The sequence below is a fragment of the Schistocerca gregaria genome, chromosome 9, assembly GCF_023897955.1.
Source record: "Schistocerca gregaria isolate iqSchGreg1 chromosome 9, iqSchGreg1.2, whole genome shotgun sequence".
NCBI lineage: Eukaryota > Metazoa > Arthropoda > Insecta > Orthoptera > Acrididae > Schistocerca > Schistocerca gregaria.
The window spans coordinates 159,991,346-160,007,060 of NC_064928.1; the positions used below are offsets into that span (position 1 = coordinate 159,991,346).

The 15,715-nt window shown below is 45.3% G+C and overlaps 1 protein-coding gene across 1 annotated transcript in view; it reads right to left on the reverse strand.

Moving 5' to 3' along the window:
- LOC126291749 (MD-2-related lipid-recognition protein-like) overlaps positions 1-15,715 on the reverse strand; it is a 100,269-nt gene that overhangs the window by 49,430 nt on the left and 35,124 nt on the right. Inside the window, exon 2 of the mRNA XM_049985427.1 lies at positions 3,483-3,620. Coding sequence (XP_049841384.1) covers positions 3,483-3,620 — 138 coding nt within the window. The remainder of the gene's footprint in view (positions 1-3,482; positions 3,621-15,715) is intronic.

A 15,715-nucleotide genomic window follows, 5' to 3' on the forward strand; every position in this document is an offset into this window, starting at 1 on the left:
TTAGCAGCAATCTCATTGGCTGCGTTACATATTAATACACAGATCGGCGGAAGCAGAATTTGGTCCGTCTCTAAGACAGCGCCATCTCGTAGTGCGGAGACGGACGAGCGTAGCACCTGTGCTGTTGTGCTTAGCGGGGCGCGCTCTAATGGGAAAGTTGTGTACGCGCTGACTACGTCGAACTATGTACACAACACTCCCCTCTGTGACCACGTCATAGGAGAGCGCAAGAGGGATGAGAAATCATACGTACCCTTTGCTGTTTCAGATCACGTTCAAATTTCGTCGAATAGTTTTGAACCGTCCCTAGAGGACCCAGTTTGTACAAGAGGGCAAAAACTGCTGTCGCACTGCACACAAAAGGGGTGGGATCACATTCAGTAGAGTTGCAGCCCAATGATGTCCGTCGGAATGGCTGATTTCCCCAGGAGGTGTCAGCAGTATCAAAGATGATCAAGAATGTCGTCCAGTTGCTCATCACACTGCGCACTGTCGTTTGAGACCGCGAAAACTGTGGAAATCAACGACCAAAGGGAAGGGGTGGTTTCTTTCACGCCGTTTATGCCATCCTCTGAGGCCTCTTCGTGTCGATTCTGAGTAGCGATATGGCAGAAATATTTTCCTGGGCCACCCCTAAGAAAACCGCGTGATTTTAGTGCAGGGCGTCGAAGTTCAGATATCCATCGTAGAGGCGTCAAAAGAAGGGGTGAAATGTGGGTAAGAGAGAATGTGACGAGCTTCCCATCGCTTGATGCGTCCAGAGTGGCGTTGTGAAGATTTTTGGTAAAATTTGCTGTCAATGTGACATCATCAACGTACCTTACACGTCACGTGGAGTACTGAGCTGTGACCTTTTTCTGCATGTGTCGACACCTTGATGTCTGGAGTGTCGCCGAGCCAGAAGGTGACAGCGCAGGGCGCCACGCTTTTTCATCGTCACAGAGTACGGTTGTTGGCACCTTTGAGCAAAATTTAAAATATATGAAGATGGTATCTGTTCTTTCGGACATATCCGAAAGAACAGATACCATCGGTGACCGTGCACCTCTCTAGAATGAAATGATAATTAAATCAAGACCCTAAGCTGCCGACCGGCGTTGATATACATCAACGGACACAGTTGAAAATGTGTGCCCCAATCGGGACTCTAACCGAGGATCTCCTGCTTAGATGGCAGACGCTCTATCCATCTGAGCCAGCGAGGGGAAAGAAGATACTGCCACCGCAGGGATTTATCCCTTGCACGCTCCCCGTGAGACCCACATTCCCAACTTAATGTCCACACACTAAATTCGTAGTGCCTCTGCCCATTACACTCATTGATTTAATTATAATTTCATTCTAGAGAGTTGCACGGTCACCGATGGTATCTGTTATTTCGGACATGTCCAAAAGAACAGATACCATCTTCATATAGTTAGGGCTAATTGCCCGAACTCTTACGGGACTTCGTAAGACTGTCTGCCACGAGTAATGAGTGTAGTGGGCAGGGGCGCTACGAATGTAGTGTGTGGACATTAAGTTGGGAATGTGGGTCTTACGGGGACCGTGCAAGGGATAAATCCCTGCAGTTGCAGTATCTTCTTTCCCCTCGCTAGCTCAGATGGATAGGGCGTCTGCCATGTAAGCAGGAGATCCCGGCTTTGAGTCCCACTCAGGGCACACATTTTCAACTGTGCCCGTTGCAATATATCAACGCCTGTCGGCAGATTAGGGTCTTGATTTAATTATCATTTCATAATTTAAAATTTCGCAAAGAGAGACTATTACCGGGTTTTGTAAAACTGATCCTTCAATTGTGTTACGCAGTGCAATTCTATGCGATAATATGGAGCGGAGCAGGCCACAGGGTTAGCAATGAAACTTGAACACTGCGTAATCTACTGGTGGAAGGCGTAATACACTGAAGAGCCAAAGAAATTGGTACACCTGCCTAATATCGTATAGGTCCCCCGTGAGCACGCAGAAGTGCCGCAACACGACATGACATGGACTCGACTAAGGTCTGAAGTAGTGGTGGAGGGAACTGACACCATGAAACATACAGAACTGTCAATAAATCCGTAAGAGTACGAGTGGGTGTAGATCTCTACTGAACAGCACGTTGCAAGGCATCCCAGATATGCTGAATAATGTTCATGTCTGGGGAGTCTGGTGGCCAGCGGAAGTGTTTGAACTCAGAAGAGTGTTTCTGGAGCCACTCTGTAGCAATTCTGGACATGTGGGGTGTCACATTGACCTGCTGGAATTGCCTAAGTCAGTCGGAATGAGCACTAGGCATGAATGGATGCAGGTGATCAGACAGTATGCTTACGTACTTATCACCTGACAGAATCGTATGTAAATGTATCAGTGTTCCCGTATCACTCCAGCTGCACACGCTCCACACCATTACTGAGCCTCCACCAGCTGGCATGCACGGTCCATGGATTCATGAGGTTGTCTCCATACCCGTACAACTCATTCGCTCGATACAATTTGAAACGAGACTCGTTCGACCAGGCAACATATTTCCAGTCGTCAACAGTCCAATGTTGGTGTTGACAGACCCAAGGGAGGGGTAAAGCTTTGTGTCGTGCAGTCATTAAGGGTACACGAGTGGGCCTTCGACTCCAAACGCCCATATCGATGATGTTTCGTTGAATTGTTCGCAGGATGACACTTTTTGAGGGCCCAGCATTGAAATCTGCAGCAATTTGCGGAAAGGTTGCACTTTTGTCACGTTAACTATTCTCTTCAGTCGCCGTTGGTCCCGTTATTGCAGGATCTTTTCTGGCTCATTCGATGTAGGAGATCTGATGTTTTACAGGATTCCTGATACACTGGTGAAATTGTCGCTCAGGAAAGATCCCCACTTCATCGCTGCCTCGGAGATGCTGTGTCCCATCACTCGTCCACCTGCTATAACACCACGTTGAAACTCACTTAAATCTTCATAGCCTGCCAGTAATAACCTATCTAACAAGTGCGCCAGATACTTGTTGTCTTATATAGGCATTGCCGACTGTTTACGTATCTCTGTATTTGAATACCTATAGCTATACCAGATTCTTTGGCGCTTCAGTGCACAAGAAGTCTGTAAACCATTAGCGGGACCGAGCGAGGTGGCGCAATGGTTAGCTCACTGGACACGCATTCAGGAGGACGACGGTTCAAACCCGCGTCTGGTCATCCTGATTTAGGTTTTCCGTGATTTTCCTACATCAGGCAAATGCCGGGCTGGTTCCTTTGAAAGAGAAATGCCGATCTTCTTCCCTATCTTTCCCTAATCCGATGAGACGGATGACTTATTTGGTCCCTTTTCCACCCCACCCAAAAAAAAAAACAACTAACCAACCATTAGCGAGGTTCCTTTCACTAGTGAGACAGTAATACATAGAAATAACATGCAGAACATTCCCACTGGTTCAGTGACAAGCCACTACAGGGTACATGCAACCAAATGGTAGAGAAAGGGTCAGAGAGTTGTGGTTGACACTAACCTGGAGTGTAGGTGAAGGAGATGCCGGCGCTGCGGCCCTTGGCCAGCCTGCAGGGTTTGTTCTGGGCCGCCTCCCTGCACGGGTTCACCGTTACCTGGTGGATGCTGCAGTTGCGCGATGTGCCCACGTCATCCAGCCCTGAAACACAACACACGCACTCATTCAGCCCAGCAAACAACTCGAATCGACCGCGCATCGTGTCCATCGTCTTCAGCAGTCGTCTTTGGCGACGAGCCTACGTTTGTGAAGTAACTGGTAATACAGGATGAGAATTATCGAATTACGTGAAAAAAAACCTACAAAAGTTATAAACTACGGCGTTCACATGTGTTATTCAACATATAAACGTCACTACAGAAATTCGTATTTAGGCTATGACATGTTCGATAAGTAAAAACTTTGAGGTTCACCGATGACAAGGACCCGGAAGAGCAGCTGAAGGGAATGGACAGTGTCTTGAAAAGAGGATATAAGATGAACATCAACAAAAGCAAAACGAGGATAATGGAATGTAGTTAAATTAAATCGGGTGATGCTGAGGGAATTAGATTAGGAAATGAGACACTTAAAGTAGTAAAGGAGTTTTGCTATTTAGGAAGTAAAATAACTGATGATGGTCGAAGTAGAGAGGATATAAAATGTAGACTGGCAATGGCAAGGAAAGCGTTTGTGAAGAAGAGAAATTTGTTAACATCGAATATGGATTTATGTATCAGGAAGTCGTTTCTGAAAGTATTTGTTTGGAGTGTAGCCATGTATGGAAGTGAAACATGGACGATAACTAGTTTGGACAAGAAGAGAATAGAAGCTTTCGAAATGTGGTGCTACAGAAGAATGCTGAAGATTAGATGGGTAGATCACGTAACTAATGAGGAGGTATTGAATAGGATTGGGGAGAAGAGAAGTTTGTGGCACAACTTGACTAGAAGAAGGGATCGGTTGGTAGGACATGTTTTGAGGCATCAAGGGATCACAAATTTAGCACTGGAGGGCAGCGTGGAGGGTAAAAATCGTAGAGGGAGACCAAGAGATGAATACACTAAGCAGGTTCAGAAGGATGTAGGTTGCAGTAGGTACTGGGAGATGAAGAGGCTTGCACAGGATAGAGTAGCAAGGAGAGCTGCATCAAACCAGTCTCAGGACTGAAGACAACAACAACAGCAACAACATGTTCGATATGGCTGCCATCATTGGTGATGATGTGGAGCAGACGGATAGAGAAATTCTGCATGGCCCGCTGAAATGTCGGAACATCGATGCTGTCGATGAACTCCTGAATCGCTGTTTTCAGCACAACAATAGTTTTGGGGTTATTGCTGTACATCTTGTCTTTAATCCAGCCCCACAAAAAGGAGTCGCAAGTGTTCAGATCCGGAGAATATGGCGGCCTATCGAGGCCCATGCCAGTGGCCTCTGCCGGAATGACGTCCCCAAAGTGCTCCTTCGGGACATCAGACAGTCTCCTGCTTCTATGGGGTCGACCTCCGTCTTGCATTAACCACATCTTGTCGAAATCAGGGCCACTTTGAATACGGGGGATGAAATCATCTTCCAAAACGTAATGTTCTGTAGTCTCCGTGCCATCGAGGAATATCGCACCGGTTATTCCGTGAGTGGACACTGCACGACACACGGAGACTTCGATCGGTAAATGAGGATTCGTAGCCCCCAAAGGCGCCAATTTTGCTTACTGACGAGCCCATCCAAATGAAAGTGGGCTTCGTCGCTAAACCAAACCATACTAATTCCCATCGTGCCCCGCGACCAACCGTGCAGTTTGATTACGACGATTTTATTTCGTATAGCTCAATAATTGGCACCCTGTAACTACCAAAGCTCCGCAAGCGACTGCAAGACAAGCACACACAACTTACCAGTACACTGCTATCCATTAAGATTGCAACAGCAGGATGTATACCAAATAACAAATTTTTACTTGTTGTGTGTATCTAGGGGGACGCTACAAGAAGAGAGAACTGACCTCAGTTGTTTATTACAGACAAACAAAGACAGAACTCATTACGTATGTCACTGGATGTTGAAACTTACAAAGTTTTAACGTTCGCGAAGAACTATAGTGCGTTTAAAATTAGTTGCGACTATTGACGTTTGGCTACCAGAGGGGGACGTGGCGCCGTTCCCAGGCAACACCAACGGCTTTCTCTACCACGCCGCCAGGGATTCGGCTGGTACAGCGCCCCTGTTGCCATACCATGAATAAACAGAACCACGTGAAACTTCCTGGCAGATTAAAACTGTGTGCCGAACCGAGACTCGAACTCGGGACCTTTGCCTTTCGCGGGCAAGTGCTCTACCAACTGAGCTACCCAAGCACGACTCACGCCCCGTCCTCACAGCTTTACATCTGCCAGTACCTCGTCTCCTACCTTCCAAACTTTCCAGAAACCCTCCTGCGAACCTTGCAGAACTAGCACTCCTGAAAGAAAGGATATTGCGGAGACATGGCTTAGCCACAGCCTGGGGGAAGTTTCCAGAATGAGATTTTCACTCTGCAAAGGAGTGTACGCTGATATGAAACTTTCTGGCAGATTAAATCTGTGTGCCGGACCGAGACTCGAACTCGGGACCTTTGCCTTTCGCGGGCAAGTGCTCTACCAACTGAGTCTCGGTCCGGGACACAGTTTTAATCTGCCGGAAAGTTTCATATCAGCGTACACTCCACTGCACAGCGAAAGTCTCATTCTGGAAACTTCCCCCTGGCTGTGGCTAAGCCATGTCTCCGCAATATCCTTTCTTTCAGGAGTGCTAGTTCTGCAAGGTTCGCAAGAGAGCTTCTGTAAAGTTTGAAAGGTAGGAGACGAGATACTGGCAGAAGTAAAGCTGTGAGGACCGGGCGTGAGTCGTGCTTGGGTTGCTCAGTGGGTAGAGCACTTCCCCGCGAAAGGCAAAGGTCCAGAGTGTGAGTCTCGGTCCGGTACACAGTTTTAATCTGCCAGAAAGTTTCATATCAGCGCACACTCCGCTGCAGAGTGAAAACCCCATTCTAGTACCACGTAGTCTCACGCTTTAGATGCATCAACGCTCGTCAGCTCTCGTAAACTAGTATTTTGTGGCGTTGAAGTGTTTTGTAGTCGTCAGGTATTGTTAACAACTGTTTGGTGTTGGCGTCGGATTAATAACAACTGTGTAGCACATCTGAATACGGGATTTGCAATAAAAGAAGTGTCGTCCAAGAAGAGGTTCAACGGGTGGGAAGAACGTCCAGCTGCAAAATGTTCCTCAGAAGTCGACAATATTAAATTATGACAAAACGCCATTCACTCAGTTGTGATGCATAAAGCTCCAAAATGCAGTGGAGGAAAGTGGATATTTTGCTCTAGGTACAAAAAAAAGTTCTATGAGGTAGAGTTTTACCTGTATAAGGCGAAGTTAATAGAACTTGTAGTGCTGTACAAGCCAAAACTTCACGCTATCAGGTCGACGAACTGGCTAACGATATAGTAAATAGTTTAATTAGGCTTCCTCCGACAAAAGGAGCCACTGTAAACATTAAGCGAAGGGCTGATATTGAGTTGTCAGCCATACCAAGTAGGTACTTATGGAGACATTAATTCATGAAGAATCGTGGCGAGTTTTGAGGAATACGTAGCTTCTCTTGTTGCCATGTCAAAATTGCTTTTTTTGTCAAAACACAAAACAGTTTAGAAATATTCGTCTCACTAACATTCTAATTCACTTGAAATTTCGACAGAATCCTGGAATAGTGTAATATAAAACTAACAACTGAGTGCAAGTCTGGTCAACAGTTAATGAAACAGTTCATTGTCAGTAACGGTGGTCTAGAGGTACGCCGGCACGGTAGCTCAGCGTGTTCGGTCAAAGGGTTACGTGCCCTCTGTAAAAAAAAAGTGAGTCAATCCATCAACCACGAACATAAATGGATGTCTTACGACGTCCGCCCCGAGCAGGTGCAACGAACAAATGGGAACAAAATGAGAGTTAAAAAAGATAGGGTAGCGTCTTTGATTCATAATCAAAACGTCTTCGGTCCCGGGTTCGATCCCCGCCACTGCTTAAATTTTGATAAATAATCAGCATTGGCGGCCGAAGACTTCCGGCATAAGAAATCAGCCTCGTTCTGCCAACGGCCTTGTCAAAGAGGGCGGAGGAGCGGACAGAGGTTCAGGGCACTCTCTTGTCCTAGGGGTGGGAAATTTCCCCTAAAGGCGGAAGAACCAGCAATGATCAACGACATGAGGATGCAGAAGGCAATGAAAACCACTGCATTAAAGACACGTAATGTGTATCCACAAGACATGTGGCCTGTAGTTGAAGAAGTGTCATGATGATCTCTCCATTGGCAAAAGATTCCGGAATAGTCCCCCATTCGGATCTCCGGGAGGGGTCTGCCAAGGGGGAGGTTACCACGAGAAAAAGATTAAATAATCAACGAAAGGATAATGTACTACGAGTCGGGGCGTGGAATGTCAGAAGCTTGAACGTGGTAGGGAAACCAGAAAATCTGAAAAGAGAAATGCAAGGGCTCAATCTAGATATAGTAGGGGTCAGTGAAGTGAAGTGGAAGGAAGACAAGGATTTCTGGTCAGATGAGTATCGGGTAATATCAACAGCTGCAGAAAATGGTATAACAGGTGTAGGATTCGTTATGAATAGGAAGGTGGGGCAGAGGGTCTGTTACTGTGAACAGTTCAGTGACCAGGTTGTTCTAATCAGAATCGACAGCAGACCATCACCGACAACGATAGTTCAGGTATACATGCCGACGTCGCAAGCTGAAGATGAACAGATAGAGAAAGTGTATGAGGATATTGAAAGGGTAATGCAGTAGGTAAAGGGGGACGAAAATCTAATAGTCATGGGCGACTGGAATGCAGTTGTAGGGGAAGGAGTAGAAGAAAAGGTTACAGGAGAATATGGGCTTGGGACAAGGAATGAAATAGGAGAAAGACTAATTGAGTTCTGTAACAAGTTTCAGCAAGTAATAGCGAATACCCTGTTCAAGAATCACAAGAGGAGGTATACTTGGAAAAGGCTGGGAGATACCGGAAGATGTCAATTAGATTACATCATGGTCAGACAGAGATTCCGAAATCAGATACTGGATTGTAAGGCGTACCCAGGAGCAGATATAGACTCAGATCACAATATAGTAGTGATGAAGAGTAGGCAGAAGTTCAAGACATTAGTCAGGAAGAATCAATACGCTAAGAAGTGGGATACGGAAGTTCTAAGGAATGACGAGATATGTTTGAAGTTCTGTAGCGGTATAGGTACAGCAATAAGGAATAGCGCAGTAGGCAACACAGTTGAAGAGGAATGGACGTCTCTAAAAAGGGCCATCACAGAAGTTGGGAAGGAAAATATAGGTACAAAGAAGGTAGCTGCGAAGAAACCATGGGTAACAGAAGAAATACTTCAGTTGATTGATGAAAGGAGGAAGTGCAAACATGTTCCGGGAAAAATCAGGAATACAGAAATACAAGTCGCTGAGGAATGAAATAAATAGGAAGTGCAGGGAAGCTAAGACGAAATGGCTGCAGGAAAAATGTGAAGACATCGAGAAACATATGATTGTCGGAAGGACAGACTCAGCATACAGGAAAGTCTAAACAACCTTTGGTGACATTAAAAGCAACGGTGGTAACATTAAGAGTGCAACGGGAATTCCACTGTTAAATGCAGAGGAGAGAGCAGATAGGTGGAAAGAATACATTGAAAGCCTCTATGAGGGTGAAGAAACAGGAGTCGATTTAGAAGAGATAGGGGATCCAGTATTAGAATCGGAATTTAAAAGAGCTTTGGAGGACTTACGGTCAAATAAGGCAGAAGGGATAGATAACATTCCAACAGAATTTCTAAAATCATTAGGGGAAGTGGCAACTAAACGACTATTCACATTGGTGTGTAGAATATATGTGTCTGGCGACATACCATCTGACTTTCGGAAAAGCATCATCCACACAATTCCGAAGACGGCAAGAGCTGACAAGTGCGAGAATTATCGCACAATCAGCTTAATAGCTCATGCATCGAAGCTGCTTACAAGAATAATATACAGAAGAATGGAAAAGAAAATTGAGAATGCGCTAGGTGACGACCAGTTTGGCTTTAGGAAAAGTAAAGGCACGAGAGAGGCAATTCTGACGTTACGGCTAATAATGGAAGCAAGGCTAAAGAAAAATCAAGACACGTTCATAGGATTTGTCGATCTCGAAAAAGCGTTCGACAATATAAAATGGTGCAAGCTGTTCGAGATTCTGAAAAAAGTAGGGGTAAGCTATAGGGAGAGACGGGCCATATACAATATGTACAACAACCAAGAGGGAATAATAATAGTGGACGATCAAGAACAAAGCGCTCGTATTAAGAAGGGAGTAAGACAAGGTTGTAGCCTTTCGCCCCTACTCTTCAATCTGTACATCGAGGAAACAATGATGGAAAGGTTCAGGAGTGGAATTAAAATACAAGGTGAAAGGATATCAATGATACGATTCGCTGATGTCATTGCTATCCTGAGCGAAAGTGAAGAAGAATTAAATGATCTGCTGAACGGAATGAACAGTCTATTGAGTACACAGTATGGTTCGAGAGTAAATCGGAGAAAGACGAAGGTAATGAGAAGTAGTAGAAATGAGAACAGCGAGAAACTTAACATCAGGATTGATGGTCACGAAGTCGATGAAGTTAAGGAATTCTGCTACCTAGGCAGTAAAATAACCAATGACGGACGGAGCAAGGAGGAAATCAAAAGCAGACTCGCTATGGCAAAAAAGGCATTTCTGGCCAAGAGAAGTCTACTAATATCAAATACCGGCCTTAATTTGAGGAAGAAATTTCTGAGGATGTACGTCTGGAGTACTGAATTGTATGGTAGTGAAACATGGACTGTGGGAAAACCGGAACAGAAGAGAATCGAAGCATTTGAGATGTGGTGCTATGGACGAATGTTGAAAATTAGGTGGACTGATAAGGTAAGGAATAAGGAGGCACTACGCAGAATCGGAGAGCAAAGGAATATGTGGAAAACACTGATAAGGAGAAGGGTCAGGATGATAGGACATCTGCTAAGACATGAGGGAATGACTTCCATGATACTAGAGGGAGCTGTAGAGGGCAAAAACTGTAGAGGAAGACAGAGATTGCAATACGTCAAGCAAATAATTGAGGACGTAGGTTGCAAGTGCTACTCTGAGATGAAGAGGTTAGCACAGGAAAGGAATTCTTGGCGGGCCGCACCAAACCAGTCAGCAGACTGATGACCAAAGAAATAAAAAAGAACTTGTAACTTCTTCATTTCTATTGTTACAAAACACACAGCAGTTCTCGTTTCATCAGCTATCAGTGTCCCTCAGTAATTACATTATTTCACTGAAGAAACCTGTAGTCGCTTGAATATCGCGCTAGACTTGGAAGTTTTGCATATTAATCATATGACAAAACACTCTTGTCTCTGCGCGCTGTCATTTACTAAAATCGTGTTTCGATATCTCAAACTATCTATGACATACGAGGAATTTAAGAATATTTCGTTTTAATATTCATTCACTCACGAGTTCATGTCGGAGCGCTGTACATAAATCCCATTTTCGCGAGATTGGAAACAGCGATATCCATCCAAGTTAAAACAATAGTTCATTTAATACGCAGCAACAAGTAACCTAACACGCACCAAACACGTTCATTGCGATAGCTATTTTTCATCGCAATCTAAGAATTTCTTGCAGCAATTTACATACTATTGAAATATCGCAATAACTATGGCCATTAACGAAATGATAGGAGGTTCAGCATGAAGCTGGCTAATTAAACTATAATATGTGCGGGAATGAAAGTTTATTACCGAATAGCTTCTTTAAAATCGTTTAAGGAAGCTCGCTGATCAGCCGAGTTATACTGCGGTCACCTGGTTATGTACTCAGCACGCTCGCAACTACGCTTCCCTCCACTCGCTGCGTAATAAACTGTCAAAAATCGCAGCTTGTTTTAAACCCACTACAAACAATACACTCTAACTTGAGAAACATGCGTGTTCGAGAAACATCGAAACGGTAGTCCGTTTCATTCCACACACGAATCAACAGATCCCTGTTTCTTGAATCGACAGCTTCAACAATTCGATTTTTGATGTTCCTGAGCAACAGTCATACAGTATTTTTTTAAAGGAACTCACGGCCATTTGACTGTTTTAAATGTTATTTAAAAAAAAAAACCAGGAGTCGGCCTTTTATGCCATTTTCAAGTATGATTATTTTTAACATACACTGCTGGACATTAAAATTGCTACACCACGAAAATGACGTGCTACAGACGCGAAATTTAACTGAGGAAGAAGAAGCTGTGATATGCAAATGATAAGCTTTTCAGCGCATTCACACAAGGTTGGCGACACCTACAACGTGCTGACATGAGCAAAGTTTCCAACCGACTTCTCATACACAAACAGCAGTTGACCGGCGTTGCCTGGTGAAACGTTGTTGTGATGCCTCGTGTAAGGAGGAGAAATGCATACCATCACGTTTCCGACTTTGATAAAGGACGGATTGTAGCCTATCGCTATTACGGTTTATCGTATCGCGACATTGCTGCTCGCGTTGGTCGAGATCCAATGACTGGAAGCAGACTATGGAATCGGTGGGTTCAGGACAGTAATACGGAACACCGTGCTGGATCCCAACGGCATCATATCACTAGCAGTCGAGACGACAGGCATCTTATCCGCACGGCTGTAGCGGATCGTGGAGCCACGTCTCGATCCCTGAGCCAACAGATGGGGACGTTTGCAAGACAACAACCACCTGCACGAACAGTTCGACGACGTTTGCAGCAGCATGGACTATCAGCTCGGAGACCATGGTTGCGGTTACCCTTGACGCTGCATCACAGACAGGAGCGCCTGCGATGTTGTACTCAACGACGAACCTGGGTGCACGAATGGCAAAACGCCATTTTTTCGGACGAATCCAGGTTCTGTTTATAGCATCTTGATGGTCGCATTTGTGTTTGGCGACATCGCGGTGAACGCACACGGAAGAGTGTATTCGTCATCGCCATACTGGCGTATCACCCGGCGCGATGGTACGAAGTGCCATTGGTTACACGTCTCGGTCACCTCTTGTTCGCATTGACGGCACTTTGAACAGTGGACGTTACATTTCAGATGTGTTACGACCCGTGGCTGTAACCTTCATTCGATCCCTGCGAAACCCTACATCTCAGCAGGATAATGCACGGCCTCATGTTGCAGGTACTGTACGGGCCTTTCTGGATACAGAAAATGTTCGGCTGCCCTGGCCAGTACATTCTACAGATCTGTCACCAATTGAAAACCTCTACTCAATGGTGGCCGAGTAACTGGCATGTCACAATACGCCAGTCACTACTCTTGATGAACTGTGGTATCGTGTTGAAGCTGCATGGGCAGCTGTACCTGTACAGGCCATCCAAGCTGCGTTTGACTCAATGCCCAGGCGTATCAATGCCGTTATTACGGCCGTATGTGGTTTTTCTGGGTACTGATTTCTCAGGATCTATGCACCCAAATCGCGTGAAAATGTAATCACATGTCAGTTCTAGTATAATATATTTGTCCAATGAATACCTGTTTATCATCTGCATTTCTTCTTGGTGTAGCAATTTTAATGGCCAGTAGTGTATATTGCAGGACACTTACCATGTTGTCAGGATCAAAGTTGGCCATAAATTAAGAAACATATTGGCTCCCCACAAAATGGCAGATGTAAAATCACCATCTCGTACATCTGGCATTTCGTGGGGAGCCAGTATTTGACAACATGTCGACTGTCCTGCATGTTCTCGGTGAACGTCGAAACTTTTTCGATATCATGATCCGTTAGCGAGATCCAGGGATTCAAAGTTAACGTACTTATGTACGTAAAATACGAGGGGCGCTCAATAAATAATGCAACACTTTTATTTTCTCGGCCAGTTTTGATTTAAAAAATGTGGAAACCCGGTGTATACAAAATTACGTGTCAGTGTGGGAAAACTTACATTGGTCGTTCGATTCGCACAGTTCATGACAGGTGTGTGGAACACCGACGCCATACGAGGCTACAACAGCCGGAAAAATCGGCAGTAGCAGAACACTGTTTAAATGAGGGACACGGCATGAAATATGACGAAACGGTGGTAGTTGCCAACATTTCCAGTTTGTGGAATAGTGTTTATAAAGAGGCAATTGAAATTAGGTTGGCGGATAATTTAATCAATAGAGACAATGGGTTTCCTCTTAGCAGGACGTGGAATCCGGTACTATCCCGCATCAAGATTGAACGTTCTTCGGTGCGACCATGAGTGCGATATATCGTTGCCGCAAAGTTCTACCAGGGGCGGCGCCCCTTCCCTGTCTTGGAGGGCAGCAACTGTGACGGGCGGCGCACGCGCCGTGTACTGCACGGTGGGCTATATAGGACGTCGTTCTGCAACCAGGCGTTAGTTCTCAGCGGGACTCATCAGCAAGCAGCATTCTCCTGAAGATGGCGACCAGTTGGACCGCCGAAATATCGAGTCAAGTTGATTTTAGGATCCGGCAGCAAACCCGAAGAGATTTTCAAGACTTATTACGCCGGGAAAGCCTACGTAGTCACATGGTTGCGGTTGTTTGTCTTCTTCTCGTATTGACTGGCGCCTCTTGGTTTCGCAAGCGTTGCCTGTCCGCTAGTGGCAGCAGCAGCGGTTATCGATATGTAGTAACAGTTGCCCTGTCTTTGGGTCGACCTCGTGGTTCTTGCGGGTGGTGTCAGTGTGGCAGTTCGGTTGGGGACTCAGGAGGAGCCAGGTCCGCGCAGTGCGGGAACACGCCGGGATCGCTGGCGGCGCGCATGGACTGCCGGATCGAAGGCCTGTGATCACGAGGTTGCACGACCTCGTCGTAAACCGGATCATGCAAGGTTTAAGATGAGTGCATTTGGATTCAAGTAGAGAAACCTCCACCGTTGTGAGATCTCCCGATTCTTGGGTTCGTGTTGCTCCTCGTAGTGTTGCCGAGGCGAAGAGTAGCGAGTGGAGTGCTTAGGGAAGGAGAGTCTGGTTAGCTTTCCTGGACTTATAATTACTATTTATTGCGTTCAGTTTGTCACTATTTGTTAAGTTCAACCAGCGGTATTTTTCGTGCCTCGCGGTTGCTAACGCCCGAGTTAACTGCCCTGGGGGGTTAGTGTATGTAACGGCAGTGTGCGTTTCCTTGCCTTGCTGCTGCGGTCCGGTGAGGCGTGTAGTTTTGATAGCTTTCTTGATCGTAGGTTGATTGGCGATTCTTCTACTCTGGTGGTAGTGGTTCCTGTCTCTTTCCGAGTGCTCTAAGCACAGTATTCTGTGGAAGGAGTCCAGACCACCAGTTCCGGCATTGGCGTATTGTTACATCTTTGCATTTGGTTTATCGGACGTCCGGTAGCCTCAGCAAGATTATCATTAGTCAATCGTTAGACTGCCACTAGTCTGAGTTACCGTCTTGTGAAGTGGATGCAACTCTTGGCTGCCTATCTCATCGCTCGCGAAAGTGTTTTTTGTCGGACCTACTCAGAGGTCGATTCCTGGTGCACTGTCTGTGACTGGCCCTTGTGTTTTATTATTGTATTTGCTATTTTATTGCAGTGGCCGAGCGGTTCTAGGCGCTTCAGTCCAGAGCCGCGCGAAAGCTACGTTCGCAGGTTCGAATCCTGCCTCGGGCATGGATGTGTGTGATGCCCTTAGGTTGGTTAGGTCTAAGTAGTTCCAAATTCTAAGGGACTCATGACCTCAGATGCAAAGTCCCATAGTGCTCAGAGCCATTTTTTGCTATTTTATTGTATGTTTCTGAATTCTTTTGTATAATTGACATTCTTGGCGTTACAGCAGGTTTAACTGGTTGTGCTACCAAGTTTACCATCATTTTGTCTCAGCCGTTTGGTGATCAGTTGCCTGTCTTTTTAAATTAACCTTTGCTATTGCACTGCTGTTTTACAGTGTGTTTGTTAAATTTTTTTATAAATGTCGTTCTTGGCGTTAAAGGCCTTGAGCCGTGACTGTGGTTACTTGCCTTAAAATTCTAATTGCGATCACATTGGCTTGTTTTTAAAACATTATTTGCTGTGTCTGTATTTTATGCTCATTTGGTAAATTGTAACGCACTGAAAGCACTAATAATTACACAGTTGTTTGTTCTTTCATTAATAACATGTGATATCTTTATTTATTGCTGAGTCTGGAATTACCGTTTTAATGTAAATGTGTGTAATTGCTAAAGGGAACCA